Source organism: Sus scrofa, chromosome 12, assembly GCF_000003025.6.
Source record: "Sus scrofa isolate TJ Tabasco breed Duroc chromosome 12, Sscrofa11.1, whole genome shotgun sequence".
Taxonomy (NCBI): Eukaryota; Metazoa; Chordata; class Mammalia; order Artiodactyla; family Suidae; genus Sus; species Sus scrofa.
In genome coordinates, this window is record NC_010454.4 from 44,153,741 (window position 1) to 44,174,047 (window position 20,307).

The 20,307-nt window shown below is 56.5% G+C and overlaps 1 protein-coding gene across 6 annotated transcripts; it reads left to right on the plus strand.

Moving 5' to 3' along the window:
• Nucleotides 1,339–19,894, plus strand: LGALS9 (galectin 9). 6 transcript variants are annotated; one of them, NM_213932.2, is made up of 11 exons: nt 1,450–1,569; nt 5,651–5,742; nt 8,562–8,763; nt 9,950–10,060; nt 11,396–11,491; nt 13,068–13,103; nt 13,691–13,741; nt 14,400–14,441; nt 14,943–15,031; nt 15,129–15,291; nt 19,210–19,894. In NM_213932.2, the coding sequence occupies exons 1-11, from the start codon at nt 1,531–1,533 to the stop codon at nt 19,354–19,356; spliced, it is 1,068 nt and encodes a 355-aa protein (NP_999097.2). In that variant the 5' UTR covers nt 1,450–1,530; the 3' UTR covers nt 19,357–19,894. The 6 variants fall into 6 exon arrangements, with proteins under 6 accessions (XP_020921859.1, NP_999097.2, NP_001335897.1 ...); NM_001348968.1 differs by lacking the exon at nt 13,068–13,103; NM_001348969.1 differs by lacking the exon at nt 11,396–11,491.

The window sequence follows — 20,307 nt, forward strand, 5'->3', positions numbered from 1 at the left end:
TACTATGTTGCTCCTGCCTCCACATCACTTGGAAAGTTCTAGGATGTCCGAGACTTCCCTGCTCCCCATTCTAAAGCCCAGAAACACGGGAGAGAAGAGAGGAGAGGAAGGAGAGAAGAGAGGCAGGAATTCATAGAGAAGCTCCAGGACATATTGCACCCAAGGGCGGCATAACCTCCACCATGAGCTTTTTTACTGGCAAAACATTTCTTTCTACATGATTTTTTTTAGGCCATGCCTGCAGCATGTGCGAGCTCCTGGGCCACAGATTGAACCTGTGCCACAGCAGTGACAGTGCTGGAGTCTCAACCTGCTGAGCTACCAGGGAACTCCAATGTAATTATTTTTTTACATGAGGAACAGCATTTTTTTCCCCCAGGGGCACACCTGTGGCATATGGAAGTTCCCAGGCTAGGGGCTGAATCAGAGTTGCAGCTGCCTTCCTACGCCACAGCCACACAACATGGAATCCGAGCCATACCCATGACCTACACCGCAGGTCATGGCAATCCCAGATACTTAACCCACTTGGCAAGGCCAGGGATCGAACCCACGTCCTCACAGATATTAAGTAGGGTTCTTTTTTTTTTGTCTTTTGTCTTTATTGTCTTTTGTTGTTGTTGTTGCTATTTCTTGGGCCGCTCCCGCTGCATATGGAGGTTCCCAGGCTAGGGGTCCAATCGGAGCTGTAGCCACCAGCCTACGCCAGAGCCACAGCAACGCAGGATCCGAGCCACGTCTGCAACCTACACCACAGCTCACGGCAACGCCGGATCGTTAACCCACTGAGCAAGGGCAGGGATCGAACCCACAACCTCATGGTTCCTAGTCGGATTCGTTAACCACTGCGCCACGACGGGAACTCCTAAGTAGGGTTCTTTACCTCTGAGCCACAGCGGGAATTCTGAGGAACAGAATTTTAAAGGGGATGACTTTTAAACCTTTTTCAGACCCTAAGTAGCCTCATATGGCTTGGGCTGCCACTAGTGAGCTCTATGTGTGTGTGTGACCTCAGGCATGACCCTTCAACTCTCTGAGCCTGAGTTTCCCTGTGCAGAAAATGGGTACCACCAGGCCTTCACAGCACTACCACCACTCCACACACAGGCAGAGCCCGGCCCTATGGGCCCTGCCAAGTGGCCCTGCTGTTTTCTAGTCACTTCTGGCCAAGCTCAGGAGAACCCTCTTGGACGGTGGGGCCTAGGAGCTTGCTGCGGTGTCCGTGTGCTGGGATCTCTGTAGGCGCCCTACCTGAACCTCTAGGAACTATCTGGTCTCCGGGGGGAGCCACAGGTCAGTGGAGAGAAAGGGCACTGGGGGAGGAGCACCCACGTCCCTCCCCAGAGCCACCCTCCGCCCTCATCCTAAGCACCCTACCTTTCTCCCTAAACCCACTTCCTCCTGCTCCTGGCTCCTCCCCATTGACTGACTGCCAAGTGGCTTTGCTTTCTATTTCTCTGTTAACTCCTCCCCGGTGCAGAGGCCGGGGCGTGCAGAGCGGCAGGCAGTGGTCACAGAGGCGGTGGAGCGATGGCCTTCAGCGGCGCCCAGGCTCCCTACATGAACCCGGTGAGTTCCGGGGCTGCAGGGGGCCTCAGTGGGGGGAGGTCAGCGCTGGGTCTCTGAGGAAAGAGCTCTTGCAGGCGGTGGAGGGTGGAAGAGGCATCGCAAAGGGCACAAGAAGGGCAGAAGTGCCAGATGGGGCGACCCTGACACAACATCTGCCCCACGCCTGTCTCCCCAGCACCTGTCAGGGCTGGAGGGGGCGAGCCAGCATCATGAGGATGTGTGAATCCCAGCGGTTCCTGAGCCCCCTCCGTAGAACACCTGCGCCGTTCTTTGTGCTTTGGGTGGTGGGGAGAAGGGCATAAGTAGTCACTACAAGAGCAATGATGTGTGGAGTTCCCACTGCGGCTCAGGGGGTTAAGAACCCAACTGGTTTTCATGAGGATGCGGGTTGGATCCATGGCCTCGCTCAGTTGGTTAAGGCTTCAGCGTTGCTGCAAGCTGCGGGTAGGTCCAGATCTGGCGTTGCTGTGGCTGTGGTGTAGGCTGGCAGCTGCAGCTCGGATTGGGCCCCTAGCCTGGGAACTTCCATATGCCACAGGGGCAGCCCTAAAAAACCACCACCAACAACAAAGAGTGATGGTGTGTTTGTATGAAAGAAGAGGTAAACGGAGCTTCTGGGGAGGACAACAACCCAGCATGGCAGCTGGGGGCACTTACTCCCTGGGCTCAGCCATTAATTAGCTGAGTCACCTCAAAGAAGTTACCTTACCTCTCTAGGCCTGTTTCCTCGGGGGGCGGGGGGGGATGCTCCTTGAGCCATCGCCCAGGCTGGGGTAAGGTTTAAGTGGGGAGTGCTTAGAGAGAGCTTGAACCCCGTCAGGCCCCCTGTGGATGCTAGAAGCCTGTAGCATCCTTAGGAGCCTGGGGGCAGCAGGGAGGGCCTCCTGGGGGAGGTGTCTGCTCCCCAAGGAGTGAGTCCACTAGGCAGGAGCAGGTCAAGGGTGTCTCCAGAGGGACCATCTCAGGAGTAAGCGGGGAGCCGGGCTGTCCCTGGTGTGTGGGGTGCAAAGGGCCGCCTCTGCGCCTTTTCACCGCCTGTGTGGAGGCCCCGTCAGGGAAGACGCGTTTGAACCCTGAGAACTTTATCATCCCCACGCCATATACCGAACTGAGACTCAGGGAGGCTGAGGCCACTTGCCAAGTGTCCCCAGAAGACATGGCCAAGAAGGGAGGTGCCTTGATTCCCACCCTGCCCCCCAGAAGAGGGAGGGGCCCACGGAGAGCACTGGGGAGGCGGCGGCACGCAGCCCCCCGCCCAGGTTTCCGTATCCTGGTCCCTGCCCCCCATCCTGCTGTAGGATCCTCTCCCAGCTCCCAGCAAGGGCTTCCCCAGAGGCCCTGCAGAGCCTGGGCTGACGGAGCCCTTCCCAGGTGAGGGTGGGGACAGCAGGTGCTGGAGGGCCCGTGCTGCTGGGGCGCCACACTCAAGCCCACCTCTGCAGGGGCCCCAGCTGGGCCTGTTGGTGCCTCCACCGTGGTCTCGAGGTCAGAACATGTCACCTCAGGCTCCTTCTCCATTAGATGGGGGACCCATCCACCCCACATGGCCGCCCTCTCCAGGGTCACCTCTTGACCTCCAGTACCCGGAACCGTGCTTCCTCCAAAGTGTGGCAGGAAGGTCACGAGCAGCCATTCTGCTGAGGAGCAGACACCACGAGGACCTGCCCCCGGTGCCTCCCCCATTCCCCGCCCATGCCTCGCCAGCCTCATCGGCTCAGCCCCGGAGAGGGCAGCTGGAGCCACAGTCAGGACAGGGTTGATCCTGATGGCTGGTTGGTCCAGGGGAGCCCTTGGTCACCCCGGAGCAAGGATGTTCTGGGCCTCATCCTGAGAAGTAACCCATGTGGTTAAAATTGTGGGTGGGTGCTGTGGTTCAAACCCAGCTCTACCACGGCCCTGCTGTGTAGCTTTGGGCAAGTTACCCAACCTTTCTGTGCCTGTTTCCTCATCTGTAAACATGGCACTAAGAATGACCCGGGCTGTTGTGAGACTAATGAGATAACACAGAATGGGAAGGTTGGCCACCAGAAGGGCATCACTGCCCTTTGGCTAAAAGCTGCCTCTGCTGGAAGAGCCCCCTTTGCCGGCTGTGCCTGTGTGGCCTCTGTGACGGGGCCTCCAGAAGGGGACTGCCCACCCTCTGGCCTGTAGGGCCTGGCTCTGTTTTCCGGTTGGATAGGAAGAAGGGGAAAAAATTCCTCAGCCTCCAGGCATGGCCAGGTGCTGAGAGCAACTTCTGACCCAGCAGAGGGATTAATTCATCCTGATGCAAATAGCTACCATTAGCGAGGCCTTCCTGCCAAGGGCTTTCCTACTCAGGGTAACTTACTTGACCTAATCCACACAAGAATGTCGCCAGGCTGGCAACGCTATTCATTTTTCTGGCCCTACTTCCCTTTCCATGCTTGGGTTATTTTGGAGCAATTCCACATACGTCATTTCATTGGAAATATTTCATTATTTGCTTCTATAATAGAGGAACTCTTCTATAATTCTTTTTAGTTTGTCCACCACCACCTCCCCCCAAATTAGGAAGTTTTACAGATAAAAAAATCCAGATTTCTGTCTTCTGAAAACTCGGAAGCTGTGCCAACACTGAGCTTGGATGGTAATCACTAGCTTTAGCTGAGTGGACTTTGCCTCTTTAGGTGAGGAAGATAATGTCACTTTGCCACAGTTCCCACTCCTCCCTATTGCCCCTACCTGGCCATCTCATACATATGTATCACCTGCCTGGCTCCTATAAGCATTTAAATTTTAAGGAATTGATTTAAGGGAGAAAGTAGAAAAGACTCCAACAATTGGAAAAACGTGAACATTGACTCGGAGATAGAACAGTGTTTAAGGCAGGCTGTCGAACCACATTAGATAACAGGCCTTCTGGAAGTAAGTTTTCCATGCTGAGACATAACCAATTTGGGATTTATGCTCAGAGAGACCAAGGTAGAAGCAGAGAGTGGTAGAGAGACAACCTACTACATGCAGGTGTCTTCTATAGACCTTTTCTCATTCAATCATCAATCTCATCCAGAAGGTGGGATTTATCCCTATTTTACAGCTGAGGCAAAGAGAGATTAAATAAGTTTCCCGAGACCACTCAGGTAATGAGTGGATTCAAATCTGGACTGTGCCTGGCTCTAAAATAAAGCATCCTTAACCATGACCATGGATACTATTTGGGAGGGGGGAGGCACCCTGTGGCATATGGAGTTCTCGGGCCAGGGATCAGATCCGAGCTGTAGTTGCAACCTGCGCCTGATCCTTAACCCACTGTGCTGCATTGGGGATTGGACCTGCGTCCCGGTGCTCCAGAGATAGCACCTATCCCGCTGCGCCACAGCAGGAACTTCCATAATCCGGATCCTTTAAAGAGGCCTGGGAAGAGGCTGTCACTTTGTCCCTGTCCCCTCCTAGGCCTGACAAGGCAATGAGGCCAAGGAGGGGTGGAGAGGCCCCATGAAGACTCAGGAGGCTGCCAAGGGCCTGGGGGAGGGAACGGGAGCCCAGGAGCAGGAGTAAAAGAGGAGGCAGCCCCGTGGCTGCAAAGAGCACCTGGAGGAGGCGCTAGCTGAGGGGGTGGGAGGGCGAAGGTCATGGTCACCATTGCTCTCTGGGTGAGGTGGGCAGGAGGGGGCGGAGGCCTGCTTCTTGGTCTGCTCAGGTGAGCAGGTTTATTCTTGATTACAGGCCAGTGGGTCTCTTTGGTCCTTGGGCCTCCTGAGTCCCCAGCCAGGACCCTGGGGGCTTTGCTGGGAGCTTAGCATGGGGGCCAGTAGCCCCCCTTCCTCCCCTGGTTCGTTCCCACCTCAGGGCTGTGTATATGCCACTTCTTCCTCTTGGGAACTGTCCCTCTGTCCCTGTCACATCCTCTCAGCACCTGGGGTCTCCTCCCCACAGCCCCAGAATGTCTGTAACATCCTAGCTCCAGGCCTGGGAGGGTCACGGGGCTGAGCTTCCATCGGTCCTGTTCACGGCCTCACCCAGCCCCTCACCCGGTGCTCGGCACCCAGCCCAGCCGCCCCCACGTACCGAAGGGACTGCAGAGGAGGCAGGCCCACTAACCACCGTCTCCTCCCTGCAGATGGTCCCCTTCACAGGGATGATCCAAGGGGGCCTCCAGGACGGACTTCAGATCACCATCAATGGGACCGTTCTCATGTCCAGTGGAAGCAGGTACCTGGAAGCGCTGTCTCTCTCCAGCCTTGGCCCTGAGCGAACCACGCTGCTGTCAGCTCAGGCTGGTCCACCAGCGTCCTCCCAACTGCCCGTGCCTGGTTCAGGGGAAGAGAAGGGCCGCGTCCCTGCCAGTGATGCACCGCAACCCTGCCATCTGCCAGTAGCATCCAGGGTACCATTAACTGGGCTCTTCAAAGACAGGGGGATAACGGGAGCTTACGGTCAGTGGAGGGAAGAGGGCCGGCCCAGAGGCAGCAGCTCTAGGACTGAACTTGGCCCATAGTTGCAAAAATATCAACTTCCTTGATTTCCTAGAGCTGCCCTCGTCGGCTTCAGAACCCCCATTTCGGCTGATGTGGAAATACTTAAATGTGTCATCCAGCGTACTTTGGTCTCTTTTAGTTTCAAGGTCCTTTCTGGAAAATATTAAGTCGGTTCAAAATATAAATATCTTAGGGCCATTTCCCATCCTTCCTCCTCCCCAAGGTGGGCAGTCTGGGAACGGGGAAGGGCCTGCACATCTTCTCAGAGGCTGGGGGTCCTTGGATGCTGGCGCAGCCCTGGCTGATGTCTGCTGGGTCTGGGTGGCAAGGAGGCCGGGGCCTCGTGGCCGGTGTGGGTGGGGCCCATGCGGGCTGCAGGCTGAGGTCCCCAGTGCCCACGGTGTCCCCCTCTGGACACGTGCCCCTCCCTCAGAAGCCTCTTTGTCTCCATCCCTGCCGTCTTCTGCCCCCAGCTGTCCTCTCATCACCTTGCATGGGGCCTGGGACCTTCTGGGTCCCTTCGGCCCCCTCGCAGGCCAGCCCTGGCTCAGATTCTAGATTCTAGATGTCCTCCTCCACCATTCCTCCCCAGCTGGGTGGATGCGGCCACGCTGACCATGGGACTTTGAGAGCCCTTGCCCCCAGGGGCTCTGAGGGAAGGGAGGTGCCCAGGTCCCCCCAAACCCAGCCAGCAGGGGAGTCCGGGACCTTGACTCTGAACTTCCATCGATTTTTCCTCTCCCCCTCCTCTGCCTACCCTCCCTCCCAGCACGGGAGGGCTTTCTCCTCCCAGCCTGTCTAACAGAGCCTGTTCCCACCTGTGAGGGTCCCTCCCTGTGGGACCTTGTGTTCTCTCCCTTCCCGGGGCAGAAATTTTCAAAGAGCCACAGGAATGAAGCTGGGACAACAAAGGGAAAACTCCAGCCAGTGCGACTTCAGAAACAATATTCTCCACTTTAAGGGGACGAGGGACTGGAGCTCCTTGGTGGCTCAGCATGTTAAGAATCCAGTGTTGTCACTGTTGTGGCGCAGGTTCGATCCCTGGCCCGGGCACGGCCAGAAAGGGAAAAAGAATTAGGTGTAAGGACTTAAATATTCCGGCTCCAGAGTCCCTTGGAGCTTCCCTTCCTTTTGGTCCTCCCAGGGGGAGGGCGGCTGGCCTCGGGGCTCACAGAGTGGCTGGGTATTGCGGACAGCACCCAGAACCGACCCCTCAATGGAGAAAGCAAACGGGCTCTGCACGAATTTTACAGATTGATTGTCCATTGAGGGCCGGCGGCAGGGGTGCCGTGCCAGGCTCTGTGGGGAACACAGAAGATGTGGGAGCGGGCCACCTGCCTGACCGCTGTCGGTTCGCTGGGGAGACTAGGGGGACCCTGACAAGCAGGCTGCGAATCCCTTGCGTGCCCGGTTCAGGGAAGGCGGGAGGAGACAGATGCCTCGCTGGAGAACCTCAGCCTGGAGCGTGGTGGCTGTGTCTGAGAAAAGGCAGAACCAACATTTCCTGTGCCCCCTTTGTGAGCCAGGCTCCTTGGAAGCTTCTTTCAAGGGCTCACCTTGGAGTCACGGCTGTGCCCCCAGGAAGCTGGGATGGTGAGCGGCTTCCTCCTGGAAGAGCTGGGGACACATGTTAACTTGCAAGGAGGCTTCCTGAACGCCGCCTCCTTAATCACCCACAGGGAAGGCAGTCACCCCCTTCCCGGGCGAGGCAGCTTGAGGGCAGCATGGTCCCAGGTCATCGCAAGTGACAAACAGTGCAGAGCTAGGGGCACACAGGGCAGGGGGACACACGCCGATCTGCACCAAGGGACAGACGCACACAATGAGGTCCCCAGGCCCGAGAGCTGCGGTTTATTCCATCATACTCTCCTTTAGACCCCGTCTCTGTAGGTGTCCCTTCATCAATGATACGGGCTCTGTCCATTTGTCCTCTGCTTTCCCAGTTGAGCAGACGGGAGCTGGCCTCTAACGAGCATCCAACTGGTGTGAGTGGCTTTCGCTTCTAGGCACCTTTCTTAACTTCCATCCTGGGTAAAAATTTCTTTACCCATTTTCAACTTATTTTTATTTTATTTTTTATTTAAAAAAAATTTTTTAGGGCCACACCCACAGCATATGGAGGTTCCCAGGCTAGAGGTCGAATTGGAGCTGTAGCTGCCGGCCTATGTCACAGCCACAGCAACACCAGATCTGAGCTGTGTCCGAAACCTACACCCCAGCTCACAGCAACGCCGGATCCTTAGCCCACTGAGCGAGGCCAGGGATCAAACCTGCGACCTCATGACACTATTCAGATTCATTTCCGCTGAGCCGCAACAGGAAGTCCTCAGCTTATTTTTAGAACATCCACAGTAAGGGCAAATGGGGGAATTGCACAGAATCACACTATGTGCAAAAGAGGTGAACAAAACGGAGGGCAATGAAGGCTGGGGACACAGCAGCCATGCAGGCTGTCCGCAGGTTCCCGGAGGGATGTCAGTCAAAGTGCCCTCCTCTTCCCGCCCTTGGCAGTGAACCAGGTCACGGAGCACTGTCTCATTTCGCTCGGCCTAGGTTTACTGTGAACTTGCAGACCGGCCACAGGGACAATGACATTGCCTTCCACTTCAACCCTCGGTTCGAAGAGGGCGGCTACGTGGTCTGCAACACGAAGCAGAATGGAATCTGGGGGCCTGAGGAGAGGAAGATGCAAATGCCCTTCCAGCGCGGACATCCATTTGAGCTCAGCTTCCTGGTCCAGAGCTCGCAGTTCCAGGTGAGTGAGCGGGAACTCTCTTCTGTTAGGCTGCCTGACCCTCAGCCTGACCAGGCCTTTAAAGAGTCACATGAGCAGCACCTTTGTACAAATAAGAGGCTTATGCTGGGCTGCAGTCTCCTTACACACCTTCACCTGCATCTACAAGTGCCCCTGTTGCTTCTTTTTGTTTTGTCTTTTTTAGGGCCGCACCTGCAGCACATGGAAGTTCCTAGGCTTGGGGTTGAATCAGAGCTGAGTCTGTGACCTACACCACAGCTTTTGGTCAGGCTGGATCCTTCATCCACTGAATGAGGCCAGGGATGGACCTGCATCCTCATGGATCCAAGTTGGGTTCTTAACCTCCTGAGCCACAATGGGAACTCCCTTTTTTTTTTTTTTTTTTTTTTTCCTGTTGCTCCTTTTACTCTGGAAATAAGCTCTAGATAAGTCACCTGGTGCTTTCTGGCCTCCTGGGTCCTTAAGATTCAAGTTATTTCCATCCCTCTGCTGTAGCCCTTCTTCCACTTCAGGTCCCTGATGACATTTGCTTTTCGGTGACATTGTTGTAAGCTTTCTCCAGGTTTTACTCATGGCTTAGTTAGTTCCTTTTGTTTGTTGGTTGGTTGGTCTTTTGTCTTTTTAGGGCCGTACCCTCGGTGTATGAAAGTTCCCAGGCTAGGGGTTGAATCAGAGCTACAGCCATAGCAACACAGGATCCGAGCCACGTCTGTGGCCTACACCACAGCTCATGGCAACACCAGATCCTTAACCCACTGATTGAAGCCAGGGATCGAACCTGTGTCCTCATGGCTCCCCTGCACCACGACAGCAACTCCCTCATGGCCTAGTTTTGCAGGGAGAGCACGTCCCTTTTGCAGGCAGAGCAGTGTCCCTGGGCATGGGGGGGAGGGGGGAGCACATCTTTGTGTTTCTCTGTGTTCCCAGCCCTTCAAGATGCCACCTGACATCGCCTCGCCTCTGTTCCCCTGAACACCCCAGGTGAGCTAAGTGTAGAAAGACAAACCTGCCGCAATCAACCAGCAACCATAAGAATTAAAAAGCCAACAGCTAGAGCCAGGAAGGGATTGTGTTTGGACGCACTTTGGTCACATGTCTGAGCTTTTAGAAGCAAGAGACCCAGAGGCTGGGGTGTGCTCCCCACCTGGCTGGGGACACTTCCTGACATCTGCATTCGTCTCGGCAGGTGACAGTGAACGGGAGGCTCTTTGTGCAGTACACACACCGCGTGCCCTTCCACCGGGTGGACACCATCTCCGTGACAGGCATCGTCCAGCTGTCCTACATCAGCTTCCAGGTCAGACGGTCCCCCTGGAGCCTGTCCCAGGGGCTGGGTGCAGGGCCCAGTCCACTGTGCCCGGGCCCTGCCAGGTGGGCCTAATGGTGCCAGCCAACCGCCTTTCCAGGTGACTCTGGGGACACACCTCCGGCTCCCCTGTCCCATCCTGTCTTTCCAAGTTGCTGTCTCTGTCTGGAAGGCCTGCCTCAGTCTCCAGGATTTTCAGGCCTGTCAGTCTATTTCCACCCTGATTAGGAGGCCTCGGGTTCCAGAAGGAACCGAGGTTTGGGAATCAAACCGAATCCAGGTCCCATCTCGAGCTCTGCCATTCTTATTGGCTGGGGGCTTCGGCGACATAGCCTCTCGCAGACTCAGTTTCCTCTCCTGTGGAAGAAGGGGGGTCACAGCTGCCCCCCAGCTGTGTGAGTTGTGTGAGTTTGATGCTACCCATCAGAGGTCACAAAACAGGCCTTCTCGGGCCACACGCAGGTTTATTTGACTCTCTGTGATTTAAAGTTTTTGAATGTGTTACCTCTAAAAGGTCAGGAGATCTGCAAGATGAAAAAGCTCTGCAGCTGGATGGTGGCCATGGATGCACAACAATGTGAGCGGACTTAACGCCACTGAAGTGTACACACTTAAAACGAGTTAAGGTGCTCCGTTTTACATGAGGCGTATTTGGCCACAGTTTAAAAAAAAAAAAAAAAAGTCAGACAATAACACAGGGAAGTCTGGATGTCTGGCTTTTGGGGAAAATTGGGAAGATTGGGGTACACGGCACCCATATTCTGCAGGGCCCCAGGCCGCTGGTTAGTAGCTTTTGTCGCTTGAGTATTTGAGGGTGTGCCCCGAGACGGGAGAGGCACACAGCAGGCCCTTAACAAACATGAGGTCCTTTCTTTTTGATGCTCATATTCCCTCCCTGACCCTCCCCCGAGGAGGAGATAAAGAGGAAAGGGAGAGAGAAATGAAGGAGGAGATGGAGCCGGGCAGAGGGATGGAGACGAGGATGGAGCTGCAGACAGAGACGCAGACAGAGAGGGAGCTGGAGAGAGAGAGGGATGGAGATGGAAGGAGACAGAGACAGAGACGGGGACAGAGACAGAATGAAGATGGGGAGGGAGATGGAGAGCGAGATGGAAATGAAATAGGGAGGGAGATGGAGAGGGAGACAGAGAGGATGTAGGGATGGAGGCAGAGACGGAGAGCGAGCTGGCCAGCTTTCCCACGCCCCCACCCCCTTGCTGCCCTGCCTGCCTGGCTCTCCCCCTCTTGCCTGCTCTCTGCCTTTCCACTCTTCCTCGGCTTCACTAATACTTCTCTTCACCCCGTGGCGCCTTTTGTTTTTAACAGAACACCCACGCAGCTCCCATCCAGCCCACCTTCTCCACGGTGCAGTTCTCCCAGCCTGCCTGTTTCCCGCCCAGGCACAAAGGGCGCAAACCGAAAGTGAGTTCCCTGGAGGCCTGGGGAGGCTGAGCCGTCCGCAGGAAGGACAGAGGGGCCGAGAGGCGGGTGCAGTCAGCAGGCCAGCCAGGGGCTCCAGGCCCCGTTACACTCACCCACAGTTCCCCGTCTCCACCTGCGCCCCGGCCCAGAGCTGGGGACCTGGGCCTGGTCCTTTGCCCTTCCTTCCCCTCGTTATTTCTCCAGGGCATCAGCGCCCCTCTTCCCAAAACCACCGCCTTGGTCCCCTCTGCCCCCTCAGGCCCTGACCGCGGTCCAGTCCCCCCCCCCACACCGCCACCTTCCTGGACACAAATCCGATCACATTCTCCCCCTGCTCCAAAGCCCTAAGGGCCCTCGTCCTTCTGGATAAAGGCCAGATGCCCCAGCAGGTCCTGCAGAGTCCTCCCCAAGCTTGCCCCAGCCTCGGCCTTCACCCCTGAAGCTCACGCAGCCTCCACTGCTCACTTGGGGCTTCGTGGGGCCCTGGGCTTTTTTGTCCATGCTGTCTTAGTGCTGAAAGCACCCTTTGCTACCCACTGCCAGCCAAGCCCTAACCACCCTCCAATGCTCTGCTTAGACGTCACTCCCCCAGGACCATTGTCCCTGACTGGCAGATCACCACATGGCTCCCACGTCCCCACGGACTTGGGACATGTCTGTGCTACGCTGATCACCATGCCGTGCTGTCATTGTGCTTACGTGTGTCTCCCCGTCACTCCCCTCCCTCGTCCCCTACACCCACAGGCCCCGCGGGGCCTGGGACTGTGGCTGGTTCATTCATGTATCATGTGTAAGCATGATATGTGTAAGCATTTTGCACAGTGCCTGGCACACAGTAGGGACTCGATTACTGAATGTGGAATGTGGTTTGCAAGGCGAACGGCCTGCTGGGTGAAGGCAGGATCCAGCACAGGAAGGGGAGCAGGTCTGGCCCTTTCTTGGGCCACACGTGCGTGGGCATTGCAGGAGGACTGTTAGCTACCCAGCCTCCCTGAGCCCATCGCGATGCAGCTGGGGCACCTGCCTCCTGCCAGGCAGATGCAGGACTGCTGGAGCTCTAGGGAGCCTTTGCAGGGCCAGGGGAGGACCAGGTATGGTGGGTACCATCAGCCGGAACTGGGTACCATTTGGGGTTTTACCACTTGCTGCCTGGGTGAGCTTGGGCAAGTGGCCTCATCTTTCTGAATCTGGTTGTTGCCTCATCAGGCGAACGGGAGGTAGGATGCCTTCCTCACTGTAAAGCCTGGAAGCCAAAACCTGGCTCACCAGAGCCTTCAGCAAAAGTTAGTTTCCACCTTATGGGTGAAACACGGCCCGGGGAGGAAGGCTGCACCTCTAGGAGCTACAGGAAGCTCCACGGTCCGTCCTCTTGTCCTGGAGGAGCCGGTGCGGAGGGAGCCCCCCCTCCCCAACCCCTTCCCAACCCTGTTTCGTAACCCACGCGATGGTGGGTGAGAGGCTCAGGAAAGCTTGTTTGGCAGCAGGAAGGAAGCATTTCTTATCACAGTTTCTGTCATGAGCTCCCCCTCGTGTGGCACCAACGTTAACCACCGTTTTGATTTCTCATCCCCTCCAGCCTCCAGGTCGCTGGCCGGCCAACTCGGCTCCCATTGTAAGTCTCCCACTCTCTCTTCCGGAACCTCTTCACGTTGGTTCTTCCTGGGGCATAAAAGGAAGAGGCAGGGCCAGGCCTCGAGCCCTCACCATTGGAGGTGGGGCAGCGAGGCCAGAGCCCTTGGCCGGCTGCCCGGCCACAGTGGCGATGGTGGGAGGGCATTCGGGGTGCGGGGAGGGGTCACCTGGCCCCGGGGAACTGGGAAACAGATTGCCACTGGTGGGCTGAAGCCCCCTGCCATTCTGCGGGCAGCCACAGGACCCCGAGACCCCACGTTCTCTTCCTCCTTCTGTGAAGTGAGGCAATGCTAAAAGAGATGCCCCTGAGAAGAAAGATGGGCCACAGGCCACAAATGCAGCCACATTTTTTTCTACAGAAGAAACCCTGTCCCTACCTCATCCACTTGAGGGAAGAAACCCCTCTACCTGCCAATTCTGGGGGGCGTCTGGCCAGGGCAATGGGACCAGTTATAAGCTCAAGATGACGACTTGGTATCAGAGGATGTGTTCAGTGGTGCCCTCTGGTGGCAGGTGGTAGTCTTTGCACTGGTGAGAGGTGGTTAAAATGGGGTTTCTTTCTTCCAGACTCAAACTGTCATCCACACTGTGCAGAGCACCCCTGGACAGATGTTCCCTGTAAGTCCAAATTCTCCGGTCAGCTCACAGCCCCACCCTGTGCACCCTTACCAAGGGCTGAATTTGCTAGGCCCAGAGTCAGGAAGAGAGCAGTGTAACAAGGAGGACGGGGGCATTTGGCACTGGGCCCTCCACTCAGGAGACAGGGACATAAAACTCTCCTTAGGACACTGGAGATTCTGGATCAGGCTGGAGTTCCCCAGTGGCCCAAGAAATAAGTCCCCTAAGGACCCGCAGGAAAGCTGGTCCTTCTGGAGGGAAGTGCGGTGGCCCCAGCATCAGTATATGAGACCCAGCATCCTGAGGACCAGCCCCCAGGAGGTCACTGCTGATCACCGGCTTAGGTCGCTTCTCCTCTTGCTGGTGCAAAACACACGGGAGGCCGGGAGTCAGTGCGGCTGCCCCTGGAGGGGTTGAGGGGCAGTGACCACGATGGAATCCGGGAACATGCAGGAGGTCCCACCGAGGCTGACAGGGGAAAGAGGGTGACTGGGAGAGTCCAAGGGCTGAAGCCTCTGGACCTCTGTCTCCCACTGGAGCACCTCCTCTAGAATCTGTGTGTGTGTGTGTGTGTGTGTGTGTGTGTGTGTGTGCGCGCGCGCGCGTGAACATGCACCCACGGACTCCTGCACTGAACTCCCTGATCTCTTTTCAACAGAATCCCATGATCCCACCTATGGCATATCCTAACCCAGTCCTTGTAAGTGGTTTCTCAGGGAGGGGTGGAGGCCTGGTTTGTGTCGAGTAGGGTTTGGGGTGGGGTGTTGGCAGAGGACAGCTTACAAAATTAAAAGCCGCCCCTTAGTAAACTGCAGTTGTGAAAACTTCCAAGTCTCTTGGAAGCGTTTTGAAAGGTGCTTTCACCTTTAAACCTGTCCCCTCACCATGAGCTACTGCATGGCCTTCCCTTCTCCGCCCAGCATGCTTAGTGTTCTGCCAAAGCTCTTTGCATGAAAGCAAACGCCCCTTGATTTGAAGAAGGCCGGGAGGCTTTCTTTTGCCGCTTCCTGAACCAAGTAAAGCCGTCATCATGTATCCTTCTTAAAGATACAGACGTAGTTAACAAACCCAGTTGCTACTTCAATAAAACTTTAAGAACCAGAAAAAACAAACCCAGTTGAGAATCCAAATGCATGGAAATCGGCACAAAGTTGCCCGTGCCGTGGCAGCTGCTCCGGCTGACCACCCCTCCCCCCCACAGCCCATCCCTTTCTTCGCCTCCATCCCGGGCGGCCTGTACCCCTCCAAGAGCATCATGGTGTCGGGCACCATCCTGCCCAGCGCTCAGAGGTAAGCCAGGGCTCCCCGGGAGGAGAGGCGCCCCGAGGTCACTCTGGCCCCTCCCGCGGCTCGGCACAGAGAGTCCATAGGCGCCTCCTGTCCCCAGTTTCTACATCAACTTGCGCTCGGGGAGTGACATCGCCTTCCACCTGAATCCCCGCTTCAAGGAGAACGCGGTGGTCCGCAACACGCAGATCGGCAGCTCCTGGGGGCCTGAGGAGCGAGGCCTGCCCCGGAAGATGCCCTTCTCCAGAGGCCAGAGCTTCTTGGTGAGATGCCGCAGCTCTGAGGGTGATGCGGGGGAGAGGAGCAGCGGGTGGAGGGCAGCTGGGGGCGCCTTGATGGAGCTGGTGGCTCTGGGCTCTGGGCCCGGAAGAGAGCGCATCCACCCCGTTACTATTATCATTCCACTACTACTGTCCCACAGGAGGCGGCAGGTACTCGCTGCTGTTACAGATGAGGAGACGGAAAGGGCAGGTTACTTTCTGAGCTCACACAGCCCGTTAGTGCCAGACGGAACCAAGCACGAGGAGGCATTCACTCACTCACTCATTCCCTCAACCATCATTTATCAGCTGTTTTATCCAGGCCCACACTGGGCAGGAAGTACTCCAGGGGCTGGGGGGCGGTGAAGGTCCTGCCCCCACGGAGTTGGCAGTCTGGGTGCGGAAGGAACAGGGTTAAAGAATGCCTGGCCAGGGAGTTCCTGTCGTGGCCCAGTGGTTAACGAATCTGACTAAGAACCATGAGGTTGCGGGTTCGATCCCCGGCCTTGCTCAGTGGGTTAAGGACGTGGCCTTACCCTGAGCTGTGGTGTAGGTCGCAGATGCAGCTCGGATCCCATGTTGCTGTGGCTCTGGTTGTAAGCCGGTGGCCATAGCTCCGATTGGACCAGCCTGGGAACCTCCATATGCTGCTTGCAGGAAGCGGCCCTAGAAAAGCCAAGGAAAAAAAAAAAAAAGGGGGGCCAAAAAGGCGTTTCCGACGTGGCTCAGTGGTTACCGAATCCGACTGGGAACCATGAAGTTGCGGGTTCGATCCCTGGCCTCGCTCAGTGGGTTAAGGACCCAGCGTTGCTCCTCAGCTGTGATGGAAGGAGGAGAACAGGGTCAAAGCATGCCTGGGCAGGGGGTGCCTGTCGTGGCTCAGTGGTTACCGAATCCGACTGGGAACCATGAGGTTGTGGGTTCGATCCCTGGCCTTGCTCAGTGGGTTAAAGACCCAGTGTTGCCCTGAGCTGTGATATAGGTAGCAGGAGGAACAGGGTTAATGAATGAATCCGACTGGGAACCATGAGGTTGTGGGTTCGATCCCTGGCCTCGCTCAGTGGGTTAAGGACCCAGCATTGCCCTGAGCTGTGATATAGGTAGCAGGAGGAACAGGGTTAAAGGATGCCTGAGCAGAAAGCTCAAAGGAGTTCCCGTCGTGGCTCAGCGGTTAACAAATCCGACTGGGAACCATGAGGTTGCGGGTTCGATCCCTGGCCTCGCTCAGTGGGTTAAGGACCCAGCGTTGCTCCTCAGCTGTGATGGGAGGAGGAGAACAGGGTCAAAGCATGAGGGAGTACCTGTCATGGCTCAGTGGTTAACGAATCCGCCTAGGAACCATGAGGTTGTGGGTTCGATCCCAACAGGTACTCCGCAAGCGGGATAAGTGGGGGCTCGGTGGTAGGTGAGCCCCTGTTATCTCTGAGGAGAGCTGGACTCCCCTGAGAGAGGGGCCAGGCCTTGGAGGCCTGGAGCACTGAGTTCCTACAACTGACCTACAGTTTAAGGATTTGGATCTCTGGAATACATATATATAGACCCTCATGGTTTCTAGTTGGATTCGTTAACCACTGGGCCACAGCGGGAACTCCTTGCCCAGGGCATTTTTTAACCCTCTTCCTCCCTCGACCTACATCAGGGCAACGCTGGGTCCTTAACCCACTTGAGCGAGGCCAGGGATCGAACCCTCAACCTCATGGTTCCCAGTTGGATTCGTTAACCACTGAGCCACGACGGGAACTACCTGCCCGGGCATGCTTTGATCCTGTTCTCCTCCTTCCATCACAGCTGAGGAGCAACGCTGGGTCCTTAACCCACTGAGCTTTCTGCCTAGGCATTCTTTAACCCTGTTCCTCCTGCTACCTATACCACAAGTCAGGGCAACACTGGGTCTTTAACCCACTGAGCGAGGCCAGGGATCGAACCCACAACCTCATGGTTCCTAGTTGGATTCGTTAACCACTGCGCCACGATGGGAATTCGTTTTTTGTCCTTTTATTTACTTATTATTTTGCCTTTTCTAGGGCCGTTTCCCGCGGCATATGGAGGTTCCCAGGCTAAGGGTCCAATCGGAGCTGTGGCCACCGGCCTACAGCCAGAGCCACAGCAACTCGGGATCTGAGCTGTGTCTGTGACCTACACCACAGCTCAGAGCAACGCCAGATCATTAACCCACTGAGCAAGGGCAGGGATTGAACCCGCAACCTCATGGTTCCCAGTCGGATTCGTTAACCACTGAGCCACGATGGGAACTCTTTCCTCCCGCAACCTACACCGTAGCTCCGGGCAACACTGGGTCTTGCACCCACTGAGCGAAGTCAGGGATCGAACCCGCAACCTCATGGTTCCCAGTTGGATTTGTTAACCGCTGAGCCACGACGGGAACTCCTTTGAGCTTTCTGCCCAGGCATCCTTTAACCCTGTTCCTCCTGCTACCTATATCACAGCTCAGGGCAATGCTGGGTCCTTAACCCACTGAGCGAGGCCAGGGATCGAACCCACAACCTCATGGTTCCCAGTCGGATTCGGTAACCACTGAGCCACGACGGGAACTTGTTTTTTTGTCTTTTTTTTTTTTTTGCCTTTTCTGGGGCCGCTTTCCATGGCATATGGAGGTTCCCAAGCTAGGGGTCCAATTGGAGCTGTGGCCACCGGTCTACAGCCAGAGCCACAGCAACAGGGGAATTGGAGCTGCGTCTTCGACCTACACCACAGCTCAGGGCAACACCAGGTCCTTAACCCACTGAGCGAGGCCGGGGATCGAACCCGCAACTTCATGGTTCCTAGTTGGATTCGTTAGCCGCTGAGCCACAATGGGAACTCCTGAAATTTTTTTCATTTTTTCCTTTTTATAGCTGCACCCATTCGATATGGAAGTTCCCAGGCAAGGGATCAAATCAGAGCCGCAGCTGCCAGCCTATGCCACAGCCACAGTGAAAGGAGTTTGAATTTTTTTTTTTTTTTTTGTCTTTTTAGTGCTGCACCCATGGTACATGGAAGTCCCCAGGCTAGGGGTCAAATTGGAGCTGTAGCCGCCTGCCTACGCCACAGCCACAGCAACGCTGGCTCCAAGCCAGGTCTGTGACCTACATCACAACTCACAACCACACCGGATCCTTAACCCACTGAGCGAGGCTAGGGTTCGAACCCAAAACCTGATGGTTCCTTGTCAGATTCGTATCCGCTGTACCATGACAGGAACTCCAGGAGTTTGAGTTTTAATACTAAGCATTGGTGTGTTTCAAGTCAGACAGCAATATACTTTGATAGCTGTGTGACTTTGAGCAAGTGACTTAACTGCTCTGTGCCTCCATTTTCCTTATCTTAAAAAATGGGGCTACTAACAATAGGGCTGTCATGGAGATGAAAGAAGGAAAAGCAGTTGTGTTTGTGACACGAGCCCGGTGCGCAGTGAGTGTGCTGCTTGTGTTAGCTACGTGATGAGGACAATATTTTAACAGATGTAGATGTGTTGCCACTACTTCCTGGAGAATGTCGGGTAGAAAAGACAAGTTAGGAGGCTGCTGCTGCAGGAGTGCAGGCACCGAACACCCCTGTGGGCCGGGGGCGGGGGGTGGGGGGAGCTCGTGGCCTGAGGGGGCGCCTGGCTCAACTAGAAGGGGATCAGGAGGTGGGGAAAGGCCAGGAAGGCTGGTGAATCCTGAAAGGGGATGAGTCGTGGTCCTCGGGGACAAGCAGTGCCATGGAGCAGGGGGCACAGGTGGAAGGGCATTCTGGGCGGGGGAACAGAATACATCAAATGCAGCGATGGCCAGCGAGGCTCGGGGCCTGAAGAGTGACTCCTTCTGGGTGGCTCCAGTGCAGGTGCAGGACAGCAGGAAGGAGGGGGGGAGACACAAGCCTGCCTTCGGCGTTGAGGGCGGCCAAGTGGGATGCACATGCCGGGGCCTCTCTGTCCAGGTGTGGATCCTCTGTGAAAGCCACTGCTTCAAGGTGGCCGTGGACGGTCAGCACCTATTTGAATACTACCACCGCCTGAAGCACCTGCCCACCATCAACTCCCTGGAGGTGGGGGGCGACATCCAGCTGACGCACGTGCAGCCATAGACGAGCCCCGCCCTGGGGGTGAGGCCTGGGCCGAAAGGCTGCCTGGGTCTGCTCGTCACCCCCCTTCCCAGGCTGCCAGGACCTGGGGCTTGGCTGGAGAGACCGTGTCCTTGCCTGGCCCTGCTTCTGGCTGCAGCCTCCCCTGGAGCGGGGAGGACGGCTGGATGGGACCGCCTTCCTCCACCTACAGAGGAGGTGCGGTCTGCGCGGGCCGGAGCCCCGTGTTCCCTGCCCCCGGCCTCTGCCTGGGTCCTGGCCTTCCCAAGCTCCCAGCCCAGGCCTGCCCACACCTGCCTCTCCACCCCCCCACCCCCACCCGGCCTTCCAGTCACCTAGTCCCAAGCCACCAGCTGTCACTCCACGTGGGAGGCAGTATCCCCTCTTCTTTCTCCAAGCTTGAACCTCTCCTCGCACCCTGCACCAACCCTTCCCCGCCCCAGATAGCTGCCTGAGGACACCCCACCGACGGGAGCTTTCTCCCCTTTCCAGCGTCCTTCCAATAAAGAAAGAAAGAAAACTGCTTGTCAGCCTGTATGCAGGGGATGGTTGCGGTTTATTAGATGAGTTTGGAGACCTTTTGGAGTCTCGAATCTGGGAGGTCGTGGCCGAGGGGAGTGGGCGAAGTGAGCACGGGCTCACTCTGATGGAGGGCTGGGGGTTCTGACATCCAGGCCTGCTCCCCGTGGGCCCCCCCACAAACCACACAAGGCCGTGGGAGAAAGCTCAGGCCTCGTGGACAGGAATCTTGGGATGCAGAGAGCTCGGTAACAGAGGTGACCCCAGGACACAGCCCCAAGCTTCTGAGATGGGCCACGGGCTGGGCCAGGGCCTGGGAGGGCCACGGGGGGCCAGGAGGCCAGATGGCAGGGCCAGCTCCTGAGAACCTTTGGGAGCTGGAGGAGGTGGGTAGGTTCCAGAGAAGCAGACTCAGAAGAGAGGGCTGTTCATGGC

Excerpts from the sequence above, each read along its gene's own strand:
- LGALS9 (NM_213932.2), top strand. The coding sequence starts at position 1,531 with ATGGCCTTCAGCGGCGCCCAGGCTCCCTACATGAACCCG. Across the intron at positions 1,570-5,650 it reads AGGCTCCCTACATGAACCCG|ATGGTCCCCTTCACAGGGAT; the intron begins GTGAGTTCCGGG and ends TCCTCCCTGCAG. Across the intron at positions 13,104-13,690 it reads CGGCCAACTCGGCTCCCATT|ACTCAAACTGTCATCCACAC; the intron begins GTAAGTCTCCCA and ends TCTTTCTTCCAG.